This window comes from Oreochromis niloticus, linkage group LG19 (assembly GCF_001858045.2).
Source record: "Oreochromis niloticus isolate F11D_XX linkage group LG19, O_niloticus_UMD_NMBU, whole genome shotgun sequence".
Lineage (NCBI taxonomy): Eukaryota > Metazoa > Chordata > Actinopteri > Cichliformes > Cichlidae > Oreochromis > Oreochromis niloticus.
The window spans coordinates 9,990,638-10,013,088 of NC_031983.2; the positions used below are offsets into that span (position 1 = coordinate 9,990,638).

Here is a 22,451-nt window from a genome sequence, read left to right on the forward strand (position 1 = left end):
GATCATCCGCTAAGTGGGGAGCATGCGCAGGAGAAGAGATTTGGGGAGTGTCTGAGCAGCTCGTTGGATGTGAATAACCGCAGACGCTGAAGCCAAGAAGAGCATCTGCATGAACAATGAACCGGCGGACTTGGACGGAAATCGTTTGGTGAAACGGACATAAAGTGGACGTGTGAGCAGCGCTGGGGAGATGGAAATGCAGGAAAGCGGCGATTTGCTGGATGTCTGTGGCGTGAATGACCTCTAACGAAACAGGGAATTAGGAATTTATACTTTGTTGTCTGCAAAGTCAATCCTCGCATCGAGTGTTAATGTTGGCTGGCCTGTGTTTGGTTGTTGATGAACATTATAACCAAGGCCAAGCATTTTATACCTTAAGTAGCCTTATTGTCTCGATTTATTTATTTCAATTTCTGGTCATTGAATGGCCTTTAGTCTACTATTGTTTATTTCAAAGTGTCGAATAGTTATTGCAGTACGATTTTAATACACGTTATTAAACCACTGCCTCATATTTACGTGCTCTGACCACAGGCGAATATTAATTATAGCAGATCAGCCTTTCTTTTATGAAATACTGATGCCATAATCCACTCGGTGTCATGAGTTGGCCATCTGTCGCGGACACCTACTTAAACCTGCAAGCAGATTAATCAAGGTGTAAGGATTTAAAGGCATCAGTCAGGACGTTTCTGTGGCAGAACTCTGCTGGGCTTCCTGGTAAAGGAGGGGATGCTCTTGGCCACAGTTGGCTCATTGGAGGAGAGAGACGAGGAGCAGGAGGACGAAGGCGACGAAGAGTTGAGGGATGGAGGGGTGCCTTTCTATGTGAACAGAAGTGGCTTCCCGGTGGATGAGGAGACTTGGGAGAGGATGTGGCGCCATGTGGCTCGAATCCATCCCAGCGGTGAAGCATTGGCGAAGGAGATAAGAGGTGCTACTGACCTGCCCAAGGTAAAGCCCAAAGGGAGGAGGAAGGAAATGCAGCTGCTCACACAGCACTGAATATATAATGCGTGTTTTGTGCAAACTTCCCAGCACAGGAAAATTCTATTTTGCTACTTTTGCCATTAGTTATACAAAACAGAAGAGCACAGAGGTCAAACAATGCTACATTCACCAGCTGCAATGAATATCGGGATTGTGTTATGGTAATGCAGATGTTTGGATGCTCTGTCCCACAGATTCCAATACCAAGTGTGCCTACATACCAGCCTACCACCACTATCCCACAGCGCCTGGAAGCCATACAGAAGTACATCAGGGAATTGCAGTATCCTTTGAGCAAGCCGGTTAGAACTAAATCAGTGATAACAGGGTGCATTTAAAATGATTTTGAGACTATATAGATTGTTTATAGATTTTACACACCGATCATAGTCAATGTGGATGTTAAAGTGCAGAATCCCACTGACCCACTGTTTTTTTCACAGTTTAAAATATGGGCCAGACAGCTGAAATATAATGTAGGCCACCATAGATGCTATATTAGGTGAAAGCTTGATTTCCAGCCAGAGAAGGATTTCATCCATTATTAACCAACAGCCTATGACTCCCACAGAGCACTTTAAGGAGCTGCCTTTTCCTTTCTCTTAAAACATTTGTCATGTTGCCTTCTCGCACTATGACCTTAACTGTGCTTTACAGGTACAATCACACAGGAACGCAGTTTTTTGAAATAAAGAAAAGCCGCCCTCTTACTGCGTAAGGAATTCTTCAGTCACAGACTTTACAGCAGCAATCACAGGATGTCTGGGATGAGGGTCTTTGATTTCTTAATATTTACCCAGTGTTGCTGAGGGTGCATGCATATGGATCTCTCTGGTTTACTCCAGGCCTTTGTGTTTAGGAGTATCTGTCAATCAGCACAGGGCTGGAATACACTTTCCCTGACCTCACTTTATTAGATTTAGTAGTGCCAATATTATTTCCCTGGCTCAATGACAGTGCTTTTGTTTTCATGAAATCAATAACAATGTGTTCCTGTAACTGGTAGTGCAGTAGGCTGCTGTCTCCTAACTCAGAATGACATTAAATGGCACTCTCGTTTTTCTTTTGTTTTGCGCAGGTTAATGGACATTGCTAAGGAGATGACGCGGGAGGCTCTGCCAATCAAATGTCTGGAGGCAGTGATCTTGGGAATGTATCTTTATGACCACAGAGGACGTGGTGCAGGTCTTAATTTATTGTTTTGTTGGCAGCACTTTACAATACAGCCTGAGACTAAGGGTGTAATTACCCTGTAATTAAATTAAATTTCAATTAATTTTATTTAAAATTACAATGTAATTATATTTCTACACAAATACTTAAGGGTAGGTACACAAGAAATAATTATACTGTATGTAAATTTAAGTACTGCATATTTCCTGGTAGTTTAGTGAAAAAAACAGTCATTTTAAAACATTAATGGATACATGAATACATATGCATAAAATTCAATGAAATTCCATTTAATTGCTATGGAATTGCAGCCTTAGTCACAGCCGTATTATAAAGTGTTACTGTTTTGTTTTCTGCTTCACTCCAGTGGAGCCTGACAGAATGGGTTGACAAATGGATTCATAAATTTGTTTTTTGGCAGACCTACCATATGTTTTCTCATCAAATTTTGGCTTCAGATATGATCTAATATAGCGGAACAAAACAGATGGATTTTCTACATAATAAGAAGCAGCAGGCTTCACCAGATATGCCCGGTCTTAGATCAATTTGTACAGATGTTTTTTTAGACTTAGGATTTGAAGGTCAGTTGTACGTTTCCTTGACTCAGCTTGATGCAGTTACCTCACCAACAATATGCCTGCCGTGGAGCGCTTCCCCCTCAGCTTTAAATCTCAGTTCTCAGGGAACCACTTCCACCACATTGTGCTGGGAGTCCACAGCGGGGGACGCTTCGGAGCGCTGGGCATGAGCCGAAGAGAGGACCTCATGTTTAAGCCCCTGGAATTTCGAACACTACTGGACTTGGTCCAGGAGTTTGAAGGAGCATACAGGGGCTACTGGCACACCTTACGAAAAGTCAAGATTGGCCAGTACGTTTCCCACGATCCTCACAGCGTGGAGCAGATAGAGTGGAAACATTCGATACTTGATGTGGACAAGCTCACCAAGGAGGAGCTACGGAAGGAGCTGGAGAGACATACTCGAGACATGAGGCTAAAGGTAGAGTGGCGTGGCAGCTGGGACAAGTATAGAGTGCTGCATATTGGTAGCTTTGCTCTTAAATGTCTTACTTGTTGTTAATAGTTGCTTTTCTCCTGTTGGAGCTCTTAGAGGACTTAAGTCAATGATGAGAAATGTCATTTGTCATCAGCAGATGGACTGCCCTTTCTGCTTATCAAATTCCCTTTGACGTGCTCTCTCTTCATGCGTGGTGACACTGATTTGAACCGCTGTTTGAAGAGCAATCTCTCTCAAACGCCCTTCTCTCATCACCTCTCATGCTCATATAATGAAGGCAGCCTGGATGCTGAGCTCTGTGTATAATAAAACTAATGACTTGACGCTGCTCTGCAGTGCTTTACTCAAGGGTGGCTCAGTCCATCAGTAGCTGATCTTGTGCACTCAGTGCATTGCACAATCACATTAAAGACAGAGACATACTTCAGCCACTGACACTCAGAGTAATGGTGAAAGCACTGGTAGCTCACTCATGATGTTTTCAAGTGAATGAAGCTCTTATGTTCTTTTGTGGTTTTGCAGATAGGAAAGCCTGCACCTCCATCTCCCACCAAAGATAGGAGGAACAGCATGGGTTCACCCCTCAGAGGACCAGGCAGCCCCATACGGAGGATCAGCCGTGTTGAGAGGCGGTATGATTAATCACATGCTCTACATAGTTCTCAGTATTTGCGCTGGAGATGTCTTATGATCGAAGGCAAAAAGAAGGAGCTTCTAAATTAGTCACAGTTTGCTTCTTATATGAATAAACCTCGTTGTTGTTTTTAACATTTATTTTTTTATTTTTCTTGCAGCCCCTCTGGAGACAAGAAGGTTTTGGAACAAAAATCCTCCACAGATATGAACGGATACCAGATTCGAGTCTGAGGAAGATTTCTTTTTTTAGATAACTAGCAGATTTCAAAGCACCACACAGGGTGTTAGATTTTGCCATAGAATACGAGCGTAACAGAACACGTTCATTAGAAAATTATATTATTTCCACACGTGCACATATTAACTGCCACCCACTCACAAGTCCTCATGCACAAATTCAATAACCAGGATGCAGCTGCAAGCTGGACACAAAAAACACAGGGAGAGGCAAAGAATGGGACATGTGTCTGAGAGAGTTTCTGCTTGGTGCTGGAGGACACATGCGCTCTCACAGGTTAATGCTATGGCACAGCTAAAGCTGTGAAATGACATCATCTTTCAAATGTGTTTTGTTTAAAAGAAAAAGCACTAAAATGCAGCACACAAACAGTCAGTATTCAAAGGAGTTTGCAAAGAAAAAGCGTCTGGACTTCTTTAAGTTGCTTGAAGACGTTTCACCTCTCATCCGAGAAGCTTCTTCAGTTCTAAGGTCAAATGGCCGAGAGTCCCAGATTTGAACCCAGTGGGAGTATCCCCCCAAGGAGGGACAAAGGACCCCCTGGTGATCCTCTAATCACATGAGCCAAGGTGTGAAAGCAGGTGTGGGACCTAATCAGCCAGGGTTTCGGGTGAGCTCATTGTGAAACCTGGCCCCACCTTGTCATGTGAATTCCTGAGGTCAGATGGCCCAGGATGTGAGTGGGCGTTAAGGCGTCTGGGGAGGGAACTCAAAACTGGATTATAGATGGCAGACAGTTGGTGTCGTAAACCACCGCCTCTGTTCAAAGATGGTCACTCACAGTGGACATAGATGGCCTCTTTCACTCCTCTTTCAAACCATCTGTCCTCTCTGTCCAATATGTGAACATTGGTATCCTCGAAAGAGTGACCTTTATCCTTAAGATGCAGATGGACTGCTGAGTCTTGTCCTGTGGAGGTGGCTCTTCTATGTTGTGCCATGCGCTTGTGAAGTGGCTGTTTGGTCTCTCCAATGTAGAGGTCTGGGCATTCCTCGCTGCACTGTACAGCATACACCACGTTGTTCAGTCTGTGTTTTGGAGTTTTGTCTTTCGGGTGAACCAGTTTCTGTCTGAGTGTGTTGCTTGGTCTGAAGTACACTGGGATGTCGTGCTTGGAGAAAACTCTCCTGAGTTTCTCTGATACACCGGCTACATAGGGGATGACAACGTTGTTGCGTCTGTCTTTCTTATCCTCCCTCGCTGGTGTCTGATCTTCTTTTCTGTGGCTCTTTGCTGACTTTATGAATGCCCAGTTAGGATAACCACATGTTTTCAGTGCTTCCTTTACATGTGTGTGTTCCTTCTTTTTTCCCTCAGGCTTAGAGGGAACATGTTCTGCCCGGTGGTGTAGGGTCCTAATTACTCCAAGTTTGTGTTCCAGAGGGTGATGGGAGTCAAAGAGGAGGTACTGGTCCGTGTGTGTGGGCTTCCGGTAAACTTCGATGTTGAGGTTGCCATTCTCTTCAATGTGCACAGCGCAGTCCAGGAAAGGCAAACAGTTATCCTTTGTGTCTTCCCTGGTGAACTTGATGTTTTTATCCACAGCGTTAATGTGCGCAGTGAAGGATTCCACTTCTTGTGTCTTGATTTTGACCCAGGTGTCATCTACATATCTGTACCAGTGGCTGGGTACTCTCCCTTTAAAAGAGCCAAGAGCCTTCCTTTCCACTTCCTCCATGTAAAGATTGGCTACAATAGGTGACACAGGGGAGCCCATGGCACAGCCGTGTTTTTGTCTGTAGAAGCCTTCGTTGTATTTGAAGTATGTTGTGGAAGACAGGACCAACTTCACACCCGATCAGATCTGCACACTGTTAGACCTCTGCCTTACCATAACATACTTCAAATACAACGAAGGCTTCTACAGACAAAAACATGGCTGTGCCATGGGCTCCCCTGTGTCACCTATTGTAGCCAATCTTTACATGGAGGAAGTGGAAAGAAAGGCTCTTGGCTCTTTTAAAGGGAGAGTACCCAGCCACTGGTACAGATATGTAGATGACCTGGATGACTGAGAATCTTCACAGACAAACAGTCAGTATGCTGCATAATGGTACAACAACATAAAAAATGCAATATCAATTTTTTTTTTTTTTTTAAAAGTCTGATTACAGCAGTGAAATATGGATGCTCTATGGGTGCAACCACAGCTCAGTGTAAAAAGAGGAATGCCTGCTCTAATGCCTGCTCGTCTACTAAATTAGAAATTCAGTGATCCAATCAGGAACGAAGGGTAGACCGTGTGAGTTTAGCGCTTTGCTGCAAAACAGTTATACCCACTGTGTAGCCTTACCTATTCAGGCTTAAAAACAGGTAAGGAATGCTATTTATTTGGATAGGCTAAAGAAAATCTTACAAATGCACTTTTTCCCCTGCCATTTTTACAATGTTTATTTTACAATAAATATGACCTAGACTTAAGGTCAAACATTTTAGCATCTTGTTTAAGAAAAGTCTTTAATGTTACTTGACAAAAATGTTTTTACTTGAATTTGTTATGTGGACCCTTAATTTGGAGTCTCCATTAACTCCACCGCCTCTGGACTTCCTGTAACATTAACTGTCAGTCACAGTACAAGAATCTCCATGTGGGTGTGACTGTGTTTAAAGTCACCAATCACAGTAGGGCTGAGAGATTTCTAATCCTCGAATCAGGTCCTCAGAGAAGCAGAAGCAGAATTTATTCTTTTTTTAAGCAGAGTTGACTTGTGAGTGTGTAAATTTCCCTCATGCTTGGGGCTGATCTGAGCTTTGTACACACAGGTACCCTTCTTTGCCTCCCTACCCTTTTGTTTTGTTGCCAATGCTGCTCATTGAATTTGTGCCCACAGATTTAGATTTAGATCATGGAAGTGGTGGTTAATGTGTTACATGTCATATGACATGAATCTGATATTTTCCAGGGGCCAGTGATTTAACCTAAGGTTTATTTTTTTGTACACACTGGCCCATTCACAGGATTCAGTGTTGAATAGATTACCAGCAACTCCTCGCAAACAAACGCCTCACTCAGCTTCCCTGTGTTGTTACAGTATTTTTCTGTAGCAGTTACTGTGCATAGAAATTGGTGCTGGCAGTGCTCCCAACATAAAACAGAGCCGGGGCACAAGTGCAGTAATATGTAAACATTTTAAATGACTGAAAAAGTTTTGTTAAAACAAAGCGATGAAGCTGAAGCTGGACAAAAAGTACCGGCTCAGCTGCTGGACATATCACAGGTCCCTGTGCTGTCTACAGAAGCTCTCGAGGCTCGTCTGCAATCTGTCTAGTTGTACTGTAAGTGTGCAAATACATGTCATGTAGTATATATCCACTTAGACTCTGCTGGGCAACGATTACTTGTGTAGTGACTAGTTTGCAAACCACTTCCCTCGTGCCTTGTGTGATAATTCAGAGAGGAGGATAAACACTTTTTTTAAAACATCTAACCCATTATTCTTATTGCCCGACTAAACACAAAGCAGCTCTGTTTGTCTGAATCACTATGACATAAACACACGTGTCATCAGTTATTCTAACTGCTAAATATAACATCTTTCACATGAGTTAAGGCCGATGAGTAATGCAGCTGCATTTATTGTAAAGTAACAACAAGGCGAGTTTGTGTGAACTGTACTTTTATTTGTAGCAACTTTATCAAATGTTTCACTTGCCTTAAGTGGTAACCTAAGTAACTGACTTCCATCTAAACAAAAGTGTATAGCAGTTTGTTTACAGCACTTTTACCTGCATTTTGTATTTTTTTATTGGAAATGCTGTCATTTTATACCCTCGTTGTTGGCGATCACCCGTAAATACTTATTGTTTATCACACTGTTTCGAATGTTGCTGCAGCCAACGTTTTTATCTCTACGGTAGGTGTTGTCCATTCTCATGTCTTATAACACGGTTGTTTTGTATCAAAAACTGTTGATTTGCAGAATCACAATAAAGAGTCACGTTGATTATGGCAACACATCTTTATGGGTTTTTTTTATTACCTCCTACAAGAAAGTTAAGGCAGTGGTTTAGTGCGTTTGTATATCTGTTTTTTAGTGATAACTGCAAGTTATGGACAGTTTTATGACACCAGATGTGTCTCTTGGGCCCTGTGTAAGGTCTTTGTTGAATTTGTCCAATTTTTTAAAGGAATTTTAGATGGTGCTCATCTGCTGTAGATACGGTTTTAGGCCTGACACGTCTTTGGTCTTCTACTTGTCCAGGTTCCTCAGATTTTTTAAGAACACACTGTACGCTATACTGAGATATCCCAAGTTTTTGTTGTTCTCCTTGATTTAACCGAAGAAGTGGAAACAAATTTGCTTTTGTGACAGGCTTCTAGTAACAAGGTTTCTAAATATAGAATTTAAAATTGGTTCTTTGCTCAGCTTTCTATAATGTGTAAACACAAGACAGGTTCATTGCTTGAATTACGTGCCTTTTTTATGCTTTGAATGAGTCATAGGTCAGTGTTATGTGGTTTAGGAAACAGGTCAGGTACAAGGACTGGACTGAAAATTTGTGAAAAGCAGCAAATGACCAAAGAAAAAACTTTGAATGCCTGGAGATTACTCAACACCTTGCTTAAAAAATGTTAAAAAGTCTGCTAATCCTTAACAAGATCATAAACTCTATACTTAACTAGAAAAATTTGCATTTCCTGCGAAAATGCTGTGTGGATGCCTTAACGCTGAAGCTGTCTGCTGAAAAGCTGAAAAAGCTGAAAAGTTGCAAAAAGTTCTATGGTGGTGAAAAAAAAAATGTTGCCTTGAGCAGGATTCAAACCTGGCCCTCTTAGTCTCAAGGCGGCTACTCATCTCACTAAGCCAAAGCCACTCTCAATTACTCAAACTCATTCTCACAAAGAAGAGATGGCAATTTTCTGACAATTTTCCTGAAATGAGCAGAAGCTGCTGAGAATTGTGCTGGTAAGAGGAGAAAAGGCTGAAAATTTTGCAGAAAAGAGGTGAATCAGCAGAATTTCTGCTGAAAAGAGGTAAAGAAGCAAAAACTTGCGCTGAAAAGAGATGAATCAGCAGAATTTCTGCTCAAAAGAGTTTAAGAAGCAGAAAGTTGCGCTGAAAAGAGATGAATCAGCAGAATTTCTGCTTAAAAGAGTTTTTCCTGAAAACAGCTGAGATTTGTGCTAATAAGAGGTGAAAAGGCTGAAAATTTTGCAGAAGAGGTGAACAAGCAGAATTTGGGCTGAAAAGAGGTGAAAATTCTGCTGAAAACAGTTCAATCAGCAGAATTTCTGCTGAAAAGTGTTCTGCAGAACTCTTTTCAGAATTCTGCTGAAAAGATGTTTTTGCTGAAAATAGCTGAAAAAGCTGGGAAACTGAAAATTTTGCTGAAAAGGGGTGAAAAAGCTGAAATTGAGTTAAAAAAGTTTCTCTGCGTAAAACAGGTTTCTGCTTAAAACAGCTAAAAAGTTGAGATTTGTGCTGAAAACAGGTGTTCAAATCCCATGACCAGGATTTGAACCTGGCCCTTCTGGTCTCAAGGAAGCTACTCATCTCACTGAACTAAACTTGTTCCGACAAACACAAGAGATGGAGAAACTGACAATTTTGGTAAATGAGCAGAAGCTGCTGAGTTTTGTGCTGAGAAGATGTGAAAAGCTGAAAAATTTGCAGAAAAGAGGTGAATCAGCAGAATTTCTGCAGAAAAGATGGAAAGAAGAAGAACATTGCGCTGAAAAGAGGTAAATCAGCAGAATTTCTGCTGAAAAGACGGAAAGAAGCAATCACAGTAGCTGCTCATCTCACTGAGCCAAAGCAGTTCTTGTCCCACCAAGAGATATGATGAGAGAAAAAATATGCAGGGGGGGCCGAAGAAGCTGAATTGTTGTGAAAAGAGGTGAAAAAGCTGAAATTCTTCTGAAAGAGCAGAACAGGCTGAAAATTTTCAGCTACTCAATGAGCCAAACTGGTTCTCACATAACTGAAAAAAGGTGAAAAAGCTGAAAATTCTGATAAAAACATCAGAAGTGGCTGACATTTGTGCTGATAAGAGGTGAAAACGCAAACTTTCTGCTGAAAAGAGGCAGAACAACCTGGTTCTGCTCAATTTCACCAATCAGAGGTACTGCTTCTGTCTGCTTCATCAGGCTGTGTACTTGTATGTATTTCTGCCATGCAGCGTTAACAAGAATCTGAGGTCCACATTAGAAAAGCTGCTAAAATCATAAAACTTTGCAGAATTGTAATAAATTAGCAATATAAATTACAGGTCTGTGATAGTGTATAAATTTGAAGTGAAAAAAAAAAAATATTGACCAAGGTGGATTTGAACCCACGACCTTTGGGCTGCAGACCCGTGTCATTACCAATTGCGCCACCTGGAAAGGGGGCGGGTGCCTGAAAACCAGATTGATAACCAGTCAGAAATAGATCGCGGTGAGAGGTGAAAAACGCCGTTTTTTGGAGTTACAAAACGTCGTGTAACTCAAAACAGACAGATTTCCACCCCTCAAACAAACGTATTTCATTGCTCAACGGTAAGATAATTGTAAAAACTGCTTCCACTGTGAGTGTCAGCAGTGTCTGAAGATATATTGGCACAAGCCTCATGTCCTAACTTTGCTTTGTTAAAGAGATATGACGATTTGAAAATGCTTCTCATTAGAGAGTCCCAGCGCTGATTTTGAACAGACTCTCCATTGACTTTCTATGGAGAGTTTTCAGACTTTGTGTTGCTCTGAGGCGATTTGATAAAAATCTGTAACTTCCACAACAGTGATAGTGACATTTTCTGAAAGCCAGCAAAAATACCTACGTTTTGATGTATAATTTGTGGGGGTTGAGTGGAAATTGAGCGAGTAGCAAGAAGTTGTTCAGACATGAAGAGAAAATTCAGAACAGACCTGCGCTCACTCTGAGTTAATTGCATAGCAACCATAGCAACGCATGTATTTTCTGAAAAATCACAATTTTGCAACTGAAAACTTAAAGAGAGATAAGATTAAAACGGTAGAAGATCTGAAAAAGCTGAATCAGACAGGAATAGCCCAATAATTTGAGAACATTTTAAAGTTTGAATGGAGTTTCTAGGTGAAAGTATGAGGAAGTAGTCAAGTTTCAAAAACAAGCAAGTTTTAGCAGAATTGTGGAAGTTTTCCATTCATTTCAATGGGACAAATTAAAGGAAAAAAGTGTAATATTTTAAAAAGTATAATAGTAATAAACACCAAAAGTCATAGCAGTCATTAGCAGAAAGAGCCGAACAGTTTAGAGTTTGAACGGTGAAAATCGGCTGAAAACTGAAGCAGTAGTTAAACGGCGAAATACGGAGCAACTAGAAGAATAAAGTATAAAGATAAAGAATAAAGAGAAACAGGAACTCAATAGTGTGGAAGCCCTTTGAGGGCATCCACACAACAAGGAGCCACACTGTAATTTGGCGTCTTTGTGCCAGGCAGGGAATTTTTTGGTTTTCTATCTATCAGCAGTTCATAATGAGCACTGCAGATCCTTCCAGAACAAAGGGACATGATAACTAGAAAAAATTTGCATTTCCTGCGAAAATGCTGTGTGGATGCCTTAATGCTGAAGCTGTCTGCTGAAAAGCTGAAAAAAATGAAAAGTTGCAAAAAGTTGTATGGTGGTGAAAAAAAAAATGTCTCCCTGAGCAGGATTCGAACTTGGCCCCTTTAGTCTCAAGGCAGCTACTCATCTTACTAAACCAAAGTCACTCTCAATGAGTCAAACTCATTCTCACAAAAAAGATGGAGAGACGGACAATTCTGCTGAAATGAGCCGAAGCTGCTGAGAATTGTGCTGGTAAGAGAAAAGGCTGAAAATTTTGCAGAAAAGAGGTGAATCAGCAGAATTTCTGCTGAAAAGAGGTAAAGAAGCAGAAAGTTGCGCTGAAAAGAGATGAATCAGCAGAATTTCTGCTCAAAAGAGTTTTTCCTGAAAACAGCTGAGATTTGTGCTAATAAGAGGTGAAAATTCTGCTGAAAAGAGTTCATTCAGCAGAAATTCTGCTGAAAAGAGTTTTGCAGAACTCTTTTCAGAATTCTGCTGAAAAGATGTTTTTGCTGAAAATAGCTGAAAAAGCTGGGATTTGTGCTGAAAAGTGGTGAAAAAAAAATGTTGCCGTGAGAAAGGAGGGGTTTTTTTCTGAAAACAGCAGAAAAAACTGAAAATTTTGCTGAAAGGGGGTGAAGATGCTCAAATTTGTGTTGAAAACAGTTAAAAAAAAAAGTGTAACTGTGAACTGAAAAAATTGTTGCCATAAGTGGGATTTGAACCCGGGCCTCCCAGTCTTAGAACGGCTGCTCATCTCACTGAACTAAAACACAGCTCAGCCCGGCGAGCAGAAATAAGTGACCACATTGATAATGTGTTCCAGTCATTTCAATGGGCAAAAATATTGCAAAAAATATTCAATATCTCAAAAAAGTATAGAAGTTATGAGCACCAAAAGTCATAGCAGTCGTTAGCAGAAAGAGCAGAATTTTCTAGAGTTTGAACGGAGAAAATCGGCTGAAAACTGAGGGAGTAGTTAAGTCCCAAAAAACGGAGCAACTAGAAGAATAAAGATAAAGAATAAAGAGAAACAGGAACTCAATAGTGTGGAAGCCCTTTAGGGCATCCACACAACAAGAGCACACTGAGCTCTCTAAACACTATCACTGTCAGGACTACTATACAAAGCAAACAGTTCTATACTGCGATGGCAGAGTTCAACATACTGGACTTTTAGATTTCAGAATACCTTCAAATTGGAAAAAATGCTGAAAAAGTAAGACCATGCCCAAACTGAATAATCTATTTATAGTTTTACTCCAAGTAGAAATAATAGTCATGGTGTGCTCACACAGGACAAGCAGCTAGCAGGGCAAGGGAATGTCCTAACTTAGGGAGAAACAAAGTATGTTATCTTAAAATGGCTCGTCTCAAACTGGGTTAATCGAGGGGGCTGCACTAGTATATGATGAACTGAACTTTAACTGCAATTCACACAAAGTAAACAAAATCATACCAGCAGAATATCCCATAGAACATCAGAGCCACCAGATTCCTCAGTGATGAGGTAAGGGGTTCATGGTTTTCCTTCATCACAAACCTATATATCGAAACAGCATACTGACAGGGATGATGACACACTCTACAGCCTACATTTAACCCTTTCACACTAAGATTCATCATGCATTAACACTCAACACCACACAAATATTAATTCATGTCATCCAGACATCACCAGACAGTAAACACAGGGAGATGCACACATTTAAGGAATATATTTATTCAGCATTATTAACAATCTGAAAAAATATCCATAGTTTCAAAATTACTTTTAAAAGAAAAAACAAACAAACAAACAAAACAACATTCACCAACAGCAACATGAACAGGTCCATGTAGTTTCCACACCAGTAACAAAGCAATCAATGGCGGCATTTTTAAAAGAAACTGTTAAAGCATCATTAAAGAATTGTCACATTTCAGTATTTATCTACTGAAAAGCACAAAAAAGTAGACTGAATAATGGTGTCCATTATTTACGTTGCTATTTGGGAAAAAAAAAAAAAATTAAGGTCTATTCAGTTGCAAAACTATGCTTTTGTTGCCAGAAGTGAAGCAGAAAAAATTTATTTATAACAAAAACATGTATAAATGAACAGTTGGAAAGAAAATATGTTTCAACACTCAATCACAGTTCTCTCTGTCAAGCACTACTGAGATCCAGCTGAAATTTGGCAAGAAGACTGAGATGGTCCGAGGGGAATATGTGATTGGGAAGGCCATTCATTGACCACAAGACATCCTCAGACAGAAGAGAAAGAGACCCGATGAGTTTCAGGCCATCGTTCAGAAAGCTAGCACAAGCTAGGGAAAAGAAACAATAAACAACACAATATATTTAATGTCACAAATAATTCATTTAGAGCTTGAACATCTCAAATATTCTTTGTGTCAGACATCCTCATACCATGTCGACCAGTAAGAACACGTTTTGGAGAATAGAAGATGTAGTCGACTGTATGTCCGACCTCCGAATGCAGGGTTGTCACTTCTGGATTTCCAGAACCTGGGAGAATGTGCTTATAAACAGACTCTAGGTTTAACCGATGGCAGACTGTGTGTCTGAACCTGCGAAACCATAGAATTAATGATTAATAGATCTTATTTATAGTTCCAGTGGACATATTTTGCTTTTACTTATCATCTTTCATGTGTCTATCCTGTTACAGTGGTGGATGCTCATTAGTTTTGGCCAAAGATGCAATTAGGTCAACATATGTACTGTTCTGTGCAAAAGTCTTGAACCACCCCCTCCTTTCTGGATATTTTGCTTCAAATGACACTTTCGTGTTTTTAAAGTGTTCTTGAGCAATAGTTCTCCAAGCTTTCTGAAGGTCTTTCAAAGTTATACTTGCACTCCCAACATGAAACCACCTGGTTAGATACCAAACAAGTACTTGGTAAAGGTATACATTTGTCAGACCTACCGCTTATCACCCAGCCTCTTAAAAAACATAAATGCTTCCAAAGTATAACAATAGCGTCAACTCTGACAGCCTGGTGGGATGCATATCATATCACACACTCTGGAGTTAGACCATCCATTCAGTCACTAATCTTCAATAACCCAGACTTCGTATTCAATTATAGCTTGTTCAATTCAACTATTTGGAAAGAAAAAAAAGAATTACTCATCTCACTCATGGCAACATCTTTGCCATTATTTAACCCAGAAGTTCAGTATCAGAAATTCACAATTTTTGGAGTACTTACAAATAAAATCAATTTTACGTTCTAAACTTAAAATGACTCCTATTAAATGTAATTGTTCGATTCCAAAAAAAACATCTCTTAAAACTCATCTCCAATATATAAAGAATCTTGAATGAAACGACAATATCGCTCCCTATATTAAAATGGGAACAAGATCTCTCACTTAGTACTGATACTTGCTTCTGGATTCAAATCCGGATTCAAATCTGTAATAATATTTTCAGCATTCAGCATTAAAAAAAAATACCAATTTGAAACTTGTAGAATACAAAATTCAGCAAAAATGATATAAAATTGGATTTAGCGACACCGGTACTTGCATACAATGCTCTCAGAACACGCCGAGATGCAATCAGGCTCTGCACCTAAATGAAGCCCTTTTGGACCCAGATCACTGCACATCTGTCTTACTTGCTGGGCTGCCACATCCCACCATCTTTCACCTGATCACTGACAGATTCTGGTTAAAGACACTTCTCACATTGAGGTTCCTTGCACATTATACATTCTACACTCGCTCCTATATCCCCCGTGTTTCAATTATTGTATCATCCGTGTTTTTAAGTCATCTATGTCCTTGTCCTGGATCACTCTCTTCTAAGTTGCTGTCTCGTTTTGTTCAGAATAAAGTAATAACAAAAAAAAAAAAAAAAAAAGTTCTTAGTTGGATATTGGCTGCTTTTTACTCATTTTAGTCCAGTCCTTGAAACAGACCATTTTCAGAAGAATATTTTTTTGTCTTTATTAAGCCACTTCACACTGACCCATGGATCACTGAAGCATAAAAACTCAAGGGATGTTTCTTTAGGCACCTTGTTGCTTGCAGTCTGTCACAAAAAACATAATTAGGTGTATTTTCTTTAGCTGAATCTACAAAAAGTGCCAGTGATAACAAGTCTGACAGGCATAGTACTGTATTTTTGCAAAATTTCAAAAAGCTATTAGCCTAAAACTTGGCAGAGTGTGCAGTGTGTTGTTAAAAAGAAAATAGGATAACGGCACAAGTGCAGAAAAAAAGATGCAATAACAAGTCAAAAAGAAACTATCAACAGAAAATGGACAGTATTTGAAAATTATTTCGGTAAGAAATAGGAAAAAAAAAAAAAAATTCTAGATGGCCCTTCAGTTGATCCTTATTGCTAAACCCTCATCAGAAACAATTAGTGGAAGGGTAGCTACCATACCAAAAGGATGAAGAATGACAAATTACACAAGAACTGGACTGAAAGTCAGTGGTAGCAAGTCTTGTGGGATGGGAATCCATCCATCCATTCTCTTCCGCTTATCTTTGTCTATCCCAGCTGTCTTAGGGTATACCCAGTGTGTCACAGGGCTAACAGATAGAGACAGACAACCATTCGCACTCACTATGGTAACTCTATAGTTAATTGCCCAATTAACCTAACCTAACTAACTACATTGTTTTTGAACTGTGGGAGGAAGCTCGAGTACACACAGAAAGACCCCGGCCTGATGGTGAAATTGAACTCAGGACCTTCTTGCTGTGAGGCAACAGTGCTAGCCACCATGCCGCTGTGGGATGAGAATCCAAATTTGAAATTTCTCATCCCAACCATTATTAATATGCATATTAATATGAGGAGGGGAGAGGTACAAACGGCCTCTAAAGCAGTCTGTAAAATACAGGAAGGCTCTGTCGTGGTATTTCAGCCAGTGGTGTTGGGGGATCTTGTCAAAACAATGGAATTATGCATGTATAAAAATACTGTGAAGTTTTCATCCACCATGCCTCACTTATCTGAAGGCAACTGATTGGCAAAAGCTAGAATTTTCTGCAAGACAGCAATGCCAAACCTAGTACCAATGCAGTATAAGCATACCTGGATATGGAGAAAAACACTGAAGCACTGTGGGATCATCTTGACAGAGAATGAGATAAAAGGCAGCCAACATCCAAAGAAGAGCTTTCAATGTCCTTCAAAACACCTGAAGATCCATTTATAAAGACCAATTACAATAAAGTTGCCTAATAGAGTGCTGAAGAATACCAACTATTCACTTTAAAAGCTCATTAGAATTGAACAAACCTTGTATCTTTGTATGCATTTCAATAAATCTCTGCATTTCCCAAGTTCCTGGTGAAATATAAAGAAATGTAAAGAGGCTTACACAGTACTGAATATGTGATCCGTGTGACCCAAAAGCTTAGGCTCAGTGTGGGCATCCTTAATATTGTCATACCAGGTAAACAGCAGCACCATACATCTGCTACATAATGTTTTGTTTACAAAGGGCAGCAAAGTCAAAGGAGTTTGCAAAGAAAAGCGTCTGGACTTCTTTGAGTTGCTTGAAGACGTTTCACCTCTCATCCGAGAAGCTTCTTCAGTTCTAAGGTCAAATGGCCGAGAGTCCCAGATTTAAACCCAGTGGGAGTATCCCCCCAAGGAGGGACAAAGGACCCCCTGGCTCTTCTATGTTGTGCCATGCGCTTGTGAAGTGGCTGTTTGGTCTCTCCAATGTAGAGGTGAGAGAGACCAAACAGCCACTTCACAAGCGCATGGCACAACATAGAAGAGCCACCTCCACAGGACAAGACTCAGCAGTCCACCTGCATCTTAAGGATAAAGGTCACTCTTTCGAGGATGCCAATGTTCACATATTGGACAGAGAGGACAGATGGTTTGAAAGAGGAGTGAAAGAGGCCATCTATGTCCACTGTGAGCGACCATCTTTGAACAGAGGCGGTGGTTTACGACACCAACTGTCTGCCATCTATAATCCAGTTTTGAGTTCCCTTCCCAGACGCCTTAACGCCCACTCACATCCTGGGCCATCTGACCTCAGGAAATCACATGATAGGGTGGGGCCAGGTTTCACAATGAGCTCACCCGAAACCCTGGCTGATTAGGTCCCACACCCACTTTCACACCTTGGCGCATGTGATTAGAGGATCACCAGGGGGTCCTTTGTCCCTCCTTGGGGGGATACTCCCACTGGGTTTAAATCTGGGACTCTCGGCCATTTGACCTTAGAACTGAAGAAGCTTCTCGGATGAGAGGTGAAACGTCTTCAAGCAACTCAAAGAAGTCCAGACGCTTTTCTTTGCAAACTCCTTTGACTACGATGACCTGGATGACTGAGAACCTTCACAGACAAAGGGCAGCAAACAGAACAAATGGCAGCAAACAGAACAAATGGCTTAAAGGTAAGGTGGCCTTAAAGTGACAGGAGCTAAAACTACTTTTTTCAGACAGCGGATGATGCAGAGCTCTCCACTGAGGTTCACTTCAACATAAATAAGGGCTTTTTAAATCATGTAAAGCTACCATAGGAGAGTGTAAAACTAAAAACATGGAGCTAAAAATCAGCGTAAGCTTGATAATATTGTACATCATACATTAGCTCCATGTGTGATATGTAACTTTCTAAATGGTAGAAAGAATTCAGTTACAGTAACTTTAATATTATGTTGTTTATTGTCTGTTGCTTCTGTGGTAAACTGACCTTTTATCATCAAGATGATTTGCCCTTGAAGCATCTGTGCACAATAAGAAAAAAAATGAACAGAGAATCGACATATCATGTAAGGAAATCAGGAGCTTTAAATCAAAATGCGAGTGCAGTTTCTGTATTGTATTTTTGTACTACCTGGTGTGATGTCAGTCACCCCTGGAATCTCTTCCAGGCCCTGAGGACGGACACAAGCAGCTGGACAGTAGCGCAGCTGCAGCATGAAGTCGTGGCTGTACTGACATTTCCCTACGCAAGAAGAAGAAATCATCAAGCATCAATAGAAATTATGAAGAAAAGATACCACTGAAGAATGAGACATGCGCTATGGATCAATATTACTATAGTAACAGTGCACCTGACTTCACCTGACCTGATTTCTGTCTCTCAAATATCTCATTGGCAGTAGTGTACTGGCAGCTGCCAGTGATTCCCAGAGAGCTGGGCCAAAGTGGAGCCAACAGTCTGTGGCAATTGGCCTTATATGACAGATCTTCTTGACCTGATACCTGTCAGACACAGTAAATACAGAGACTCTTACTGAGGCATGAATAAATAAAAATCGAGACAGGGTGTTACTTAATTAGTTTATATTTTCTTACCATCCATGCTGGCAGGTTTTGGTAGTGGAGTTGGCTGGTAGTGATCAGCTGGTACAGAGGCATGTGTGGGACAGAGTTAAAGTCTCCACACATTATTACGTTACAGTGTTCACCTTTAGCCTTACAGGACTTGATCATGCTGTCAATTTCAGCCAGCAATATTGCTAACTGAGCCAACTTCACGTCCCCCCTCCTGGGGTTGAAAAGCAGGTGGGTGTTGGCTACACAGAGCGGCGGGCCCACCTCCTTCACTTGTGAACCCCAGTTGACCAGTGGCCGAAGAAGCAAAACAATGCCCACATTGTGCCGGTCTAACAGCTCCGTCTCAGGCTTGAAGAACTCCAGGTGAGTGGCAGCCACTTGAGAGAAGCTGCTACGAAAGCAAGTAGCACATCCATCTGTCTTTGTTCCTGTACGCCTCTTGTACACACAAGTGTAGCCTGGATCAACAACATGAACAGAATATGTGTAACGTCTTTGTCAAAACATCCCCCAACATGACTCTTCCACTGTTTTGTCTCAGCTGACCTACCCATCTGAGACAGGGCAGGATGCAGCTGTTCATGGTAGTGGTTCTCCTGAACCTCTTGAAGACACAAAATCTACACACAGAGTATTAGCGGACACCTAACATTAGATATAAAATTTTGCAGGTTAAATTTCAGAAACATGAATTTGACATGACTCACGTCTGGTAGCCATTGTTCTATTTCCTTTAAAAGCAGGTTACATCGGTAATGCCAATCCAGCACCTCCAGGGGGCAGTGTGTATACAGTTGTTGGTTGGCTTCTAGTAAGTCCTGAGCAAGAATGTTGTAGGACATTACAGTGAAGTCCATAGTTGCATTTGTGAAGGGTATGAGTGCAGGCTCTGCTGAAGCAGCACTCTCATCCATCTCTACCCAGACTCTCCACATCACTGGAAGAAGGACAGATATACATGGAGTGGGTTACTGAACTGTAAATGAGTTTTTTTTAAAGAAGTAAAAATATTAAATTAAAAACAAAATATAGCCTTCATCCTCACCTTCCAAGGGAAGTGCTGGCTCTACAGGAGGGTAATAGCTCATAGAAGGAAAAGTTATAAGTGGGCACTGCACCTCTTCTGTGAGACCAGGTCCTGCAGGGAAGTGCCAGCTGGTCTGTGCATGGTGCTGCTCGCTGAGCTTAAAGTGGGCCTGAGGATGAGAGAGAAGGGAGGGAAACACCGTCTCGGAAACGCTGACTCCATCATGTGGCTCATCTGCAGCTGGGACTATGTATTCATCCCAGCACTCTTCAAAAGTAGTCTCTAACTTTTCCATGTATGGTATTTGGATTTGGTCTTCTGCTGAGCTGGTCATTTCCGGTGTGCTCTTCTTAGCTGGAGATCCAGACTCTCCAATGGCTTGTTTCTGTACTTGAGATGTAGTATCTTTTATGGTGTCCTCTGTCTGCAGACACTGTAACTGTTCCTCGAGTGCTTGGTCTGGCATCATCTCCTCTGCTGGTGAGATTCCCCCATTCTCTGCATCCATATGCAGCACCTTATGGGGGGTAATTATTTCTCCATCCTCCTGTTTTGAATCTTGAAGGTTCTCATGACTTGCTCCATGTCTCTTTCCAGTTTCTCTCTCGTTTACTTCAGATGGTACTTCTGAAGTAATGTTTGAGTTTCCGTCACTCATTGTATCTTTATCCGGGACAGCCGTCAGAGGTTCTTTGTCCATGTTGCTCCTTGTAGTTTTTTCCTCTTCCGGGCTTGGATCTTTTACCCTTTCTTTCGTTTCTCCCTTCGAACCACCGGTTGGGTGGAGCCGCTGCTCCAGCTGCTCTGTCTGCAAATCGGTGAACCTCCGGGTTTTGGCATCCCACGCAGCTTTGTCATTAACCACGGCAGGAGGGAGGCCCTTTTCTGAGGCCTCTGTAAGCCAAGAATACAGTAAGAAAGCAGGTATGCTAAAAGGTACTAAACCTTTTACTTTAACAGGTCAACGACAACCCATGAAAACACAGACGTGCTTACGGAACATAAACAACACCATAAAAGTCATGTGATAGCGTCTTTGCGTCACAAGGGGGCGTCAAGACCTCAAGAACAGGTGCAAGCTAACTCATGTAGCACTTCATAAAGTTAGCTACACTGCAACAGCTAAATATGTTCTCCGTTACCGTTTTCACAAAGAGGAAACTTTTGGCAAATTGGGGAAACCACAACGTGTGTCACACTGAGCTTATAACGGGAAACATTACCAAAAACCTCGTGCCGGTGAAGCAGACAGCAAGAAAAGTGCTAACTAAACTTTAGCACTATTAGCTCCAGGCAGCGTGTCTGGGGAAATACATACGTAGGTTTTTTTTCAGTCCGTATTTGCTCAGCCGACAATCATAAGTTCAGACACGTTTGCAAATCCACTTTTAGATTTACCTGAGGGTCGAACGGTGAGGTACCGTGATAAATAGTAGAGCACATAAAACATCAGACTGCCAATCATGTTGCGGTACAAAAATCAACGCATGCGCACTCCGAATTTGGTGATAGCTGTGGGAGGGTAGAGGGCCTGAAGGCAAAAGTCACGTTTTTTGTGTTTTGCTTTTCCAGTGTGTTACTTTCAGTTGTTACTTTGCGATAATCTGGTCTGGAAAAAAACGGGAAAATATATATGTATATTTTTAAAATGCTCCACTCATTGCAATGAGTGGGGCAAACAGACATTTTCTAAAGGCATTGATTCAAACACACACCTGACATGTCTACTTGATCTGAAACCTGCCTTTATCTCATTAAGTCTCGATATAAAGTCAAACTTGACTAATAAATGTAAACACTATTTTAATTTAAAAAGTATTTTTGCCTTCTCTGCCGTGGCTGCTGGGGCCCTGTGGGTCCTCTGAGCCTGGCTGGGGGGCTTCTTTGCCTCCCTCCTGCTGTGTGCCCAGCCTGGAGGCTGCGGTCTGTGATCGGCTCCCGGTGCAGACAGCTCCCTGCGATAGTGTTTCCTCACTTGGCTAATGCGTACCCAGCCCAATTTTACTCTTTAGGTGTGTGTGTGTGCGGGGGGGGATGTGTGTATCAGGACCGCTTCTGTTAATGACAGTGCGGGGAATGAGTGGGAGGGTGGGGTGGGCTGCCTTTAACCATGTAAAGCACTTTGTGCTACAGTTTGTATGAAAAGTGCTTTATAAATAAAGATTGATTGATTGATTGATTGATTGATTGATTTCCAGTTGGCCAAGTCCTGTGTTGAAGCCCCTAAATCTGGGACATAGAAAATGAATTAATTCATTTTCTCTTTCTCTGGTGAATACTTGAGCGGGCATATTGTGAATTTTATCTTTTAATTACATTAAATTCAGAAGCTGTACATATTTTTAACCTCTTTATCCCAATTATGTAAGTCATCAATATGTTTGTTACCACAAAATCTAAATTTTATGATAAGGAAAGACCAGTGATGGGAATAACGGCATTACAAGTAACGGCGTTACTTTTTTCAGTAACGAGTAATCTAATTACTATTCTTATCGTTACAACACCGTAACAGTTACAAGAAAATGCAGTCCGTTACTATTTTTCAACAAACAGACGGTTGAAGCTGTGTTCAGCTTACCGCATC

General features: G+C 41.2%; 2 protein-coding genes across 6 annotated transcripts; one reads left to right on the top strand and one right to left on the bottom strand.

The window, feature by feature from the left end:
- The first annotated feature begins 24 nt into the window (after positions 1–24).
- vash1 (vasohibin 1) lies at positions 25–4,398 on the top strand. The gene is made up of 7 exons (XM_003447795.5): positions 25–954; positions 1,185–1,273; positions 1,648–1,704; positions 2,069–2,143; positions 2,784–3,165; positions 3,706–3,815; positions 3,978–4,398. Exons 1-7 carry the CDS (start codon positions 733–735, stop codon positions 4,048–4,050), a joined length of 1,008 nt encoding a protein of 335 aa, XP_003447843.1. The 5' UTR covers positions 25–732; the 3' UTR covers positions 4,051–4,398.
- Positions 4,399–13,478: 9,080 nt separating this feature from the next.
- angel1 (angel homolog 1 (Drosophila)) lies at positions 13,479–21,843 on the bottom strand. 5 transcript variants are annotated; one of them, XR_266361.4, is made up of 11 exons: positions 21,263–21,398; positions 19,883–20,758; positions 19,545–19,774; positions 19,388–19,457; positions 18,856–19,295; positions 18,627–18,762; positions 18,392–18,502; positions 18,248–18,281; positions 16,831–16,878; positions 16,624–16,729; positions 14,002–14,137 (listed from the first exon to the last, which is right to left on the bottom strand). XR_266361.4 is itself a non-coding variant. In XM_025901038.1 (10 exons), the coding sequence occupies exons 2-10, from the start codon at positions 20,562–20,564 to the stop codon at positions 13,713–13,715; spliced, it is 2,025 nt and encodes a 674-aa protein (XP_025756823.1). In that variant the 5' UTR covers positions 20,565–20,758; positions 21,690–21,843; the 3' UTR covers positions 13,479–13,712. The 5 variants fall into 5 exon arrangements, 4 of the variants coding, with proteins under 4 accessions (XP_025756823.1, XP_005453324.1, XP_019204678.1 ...); XM_025901038.1 differs by lacking the exons at positions 16,624–16,729; positions 16,831–16,878; positions 21,263–21,398 and adding exons at positions 13,479–13,873; positions 21,690–21,843 and having other exon boundaries at positions 13,977–14,137; XM_005453267.4 differs by lacking the exons at positions 16,624–16,729; positions 16,831–16,878 and adding an exon at positions 13,479–13,873 and having other exon boundaries at positions 13,977–14,137.
- Positions 21,844–22,451: the final 608 nt, after the last annotated feature.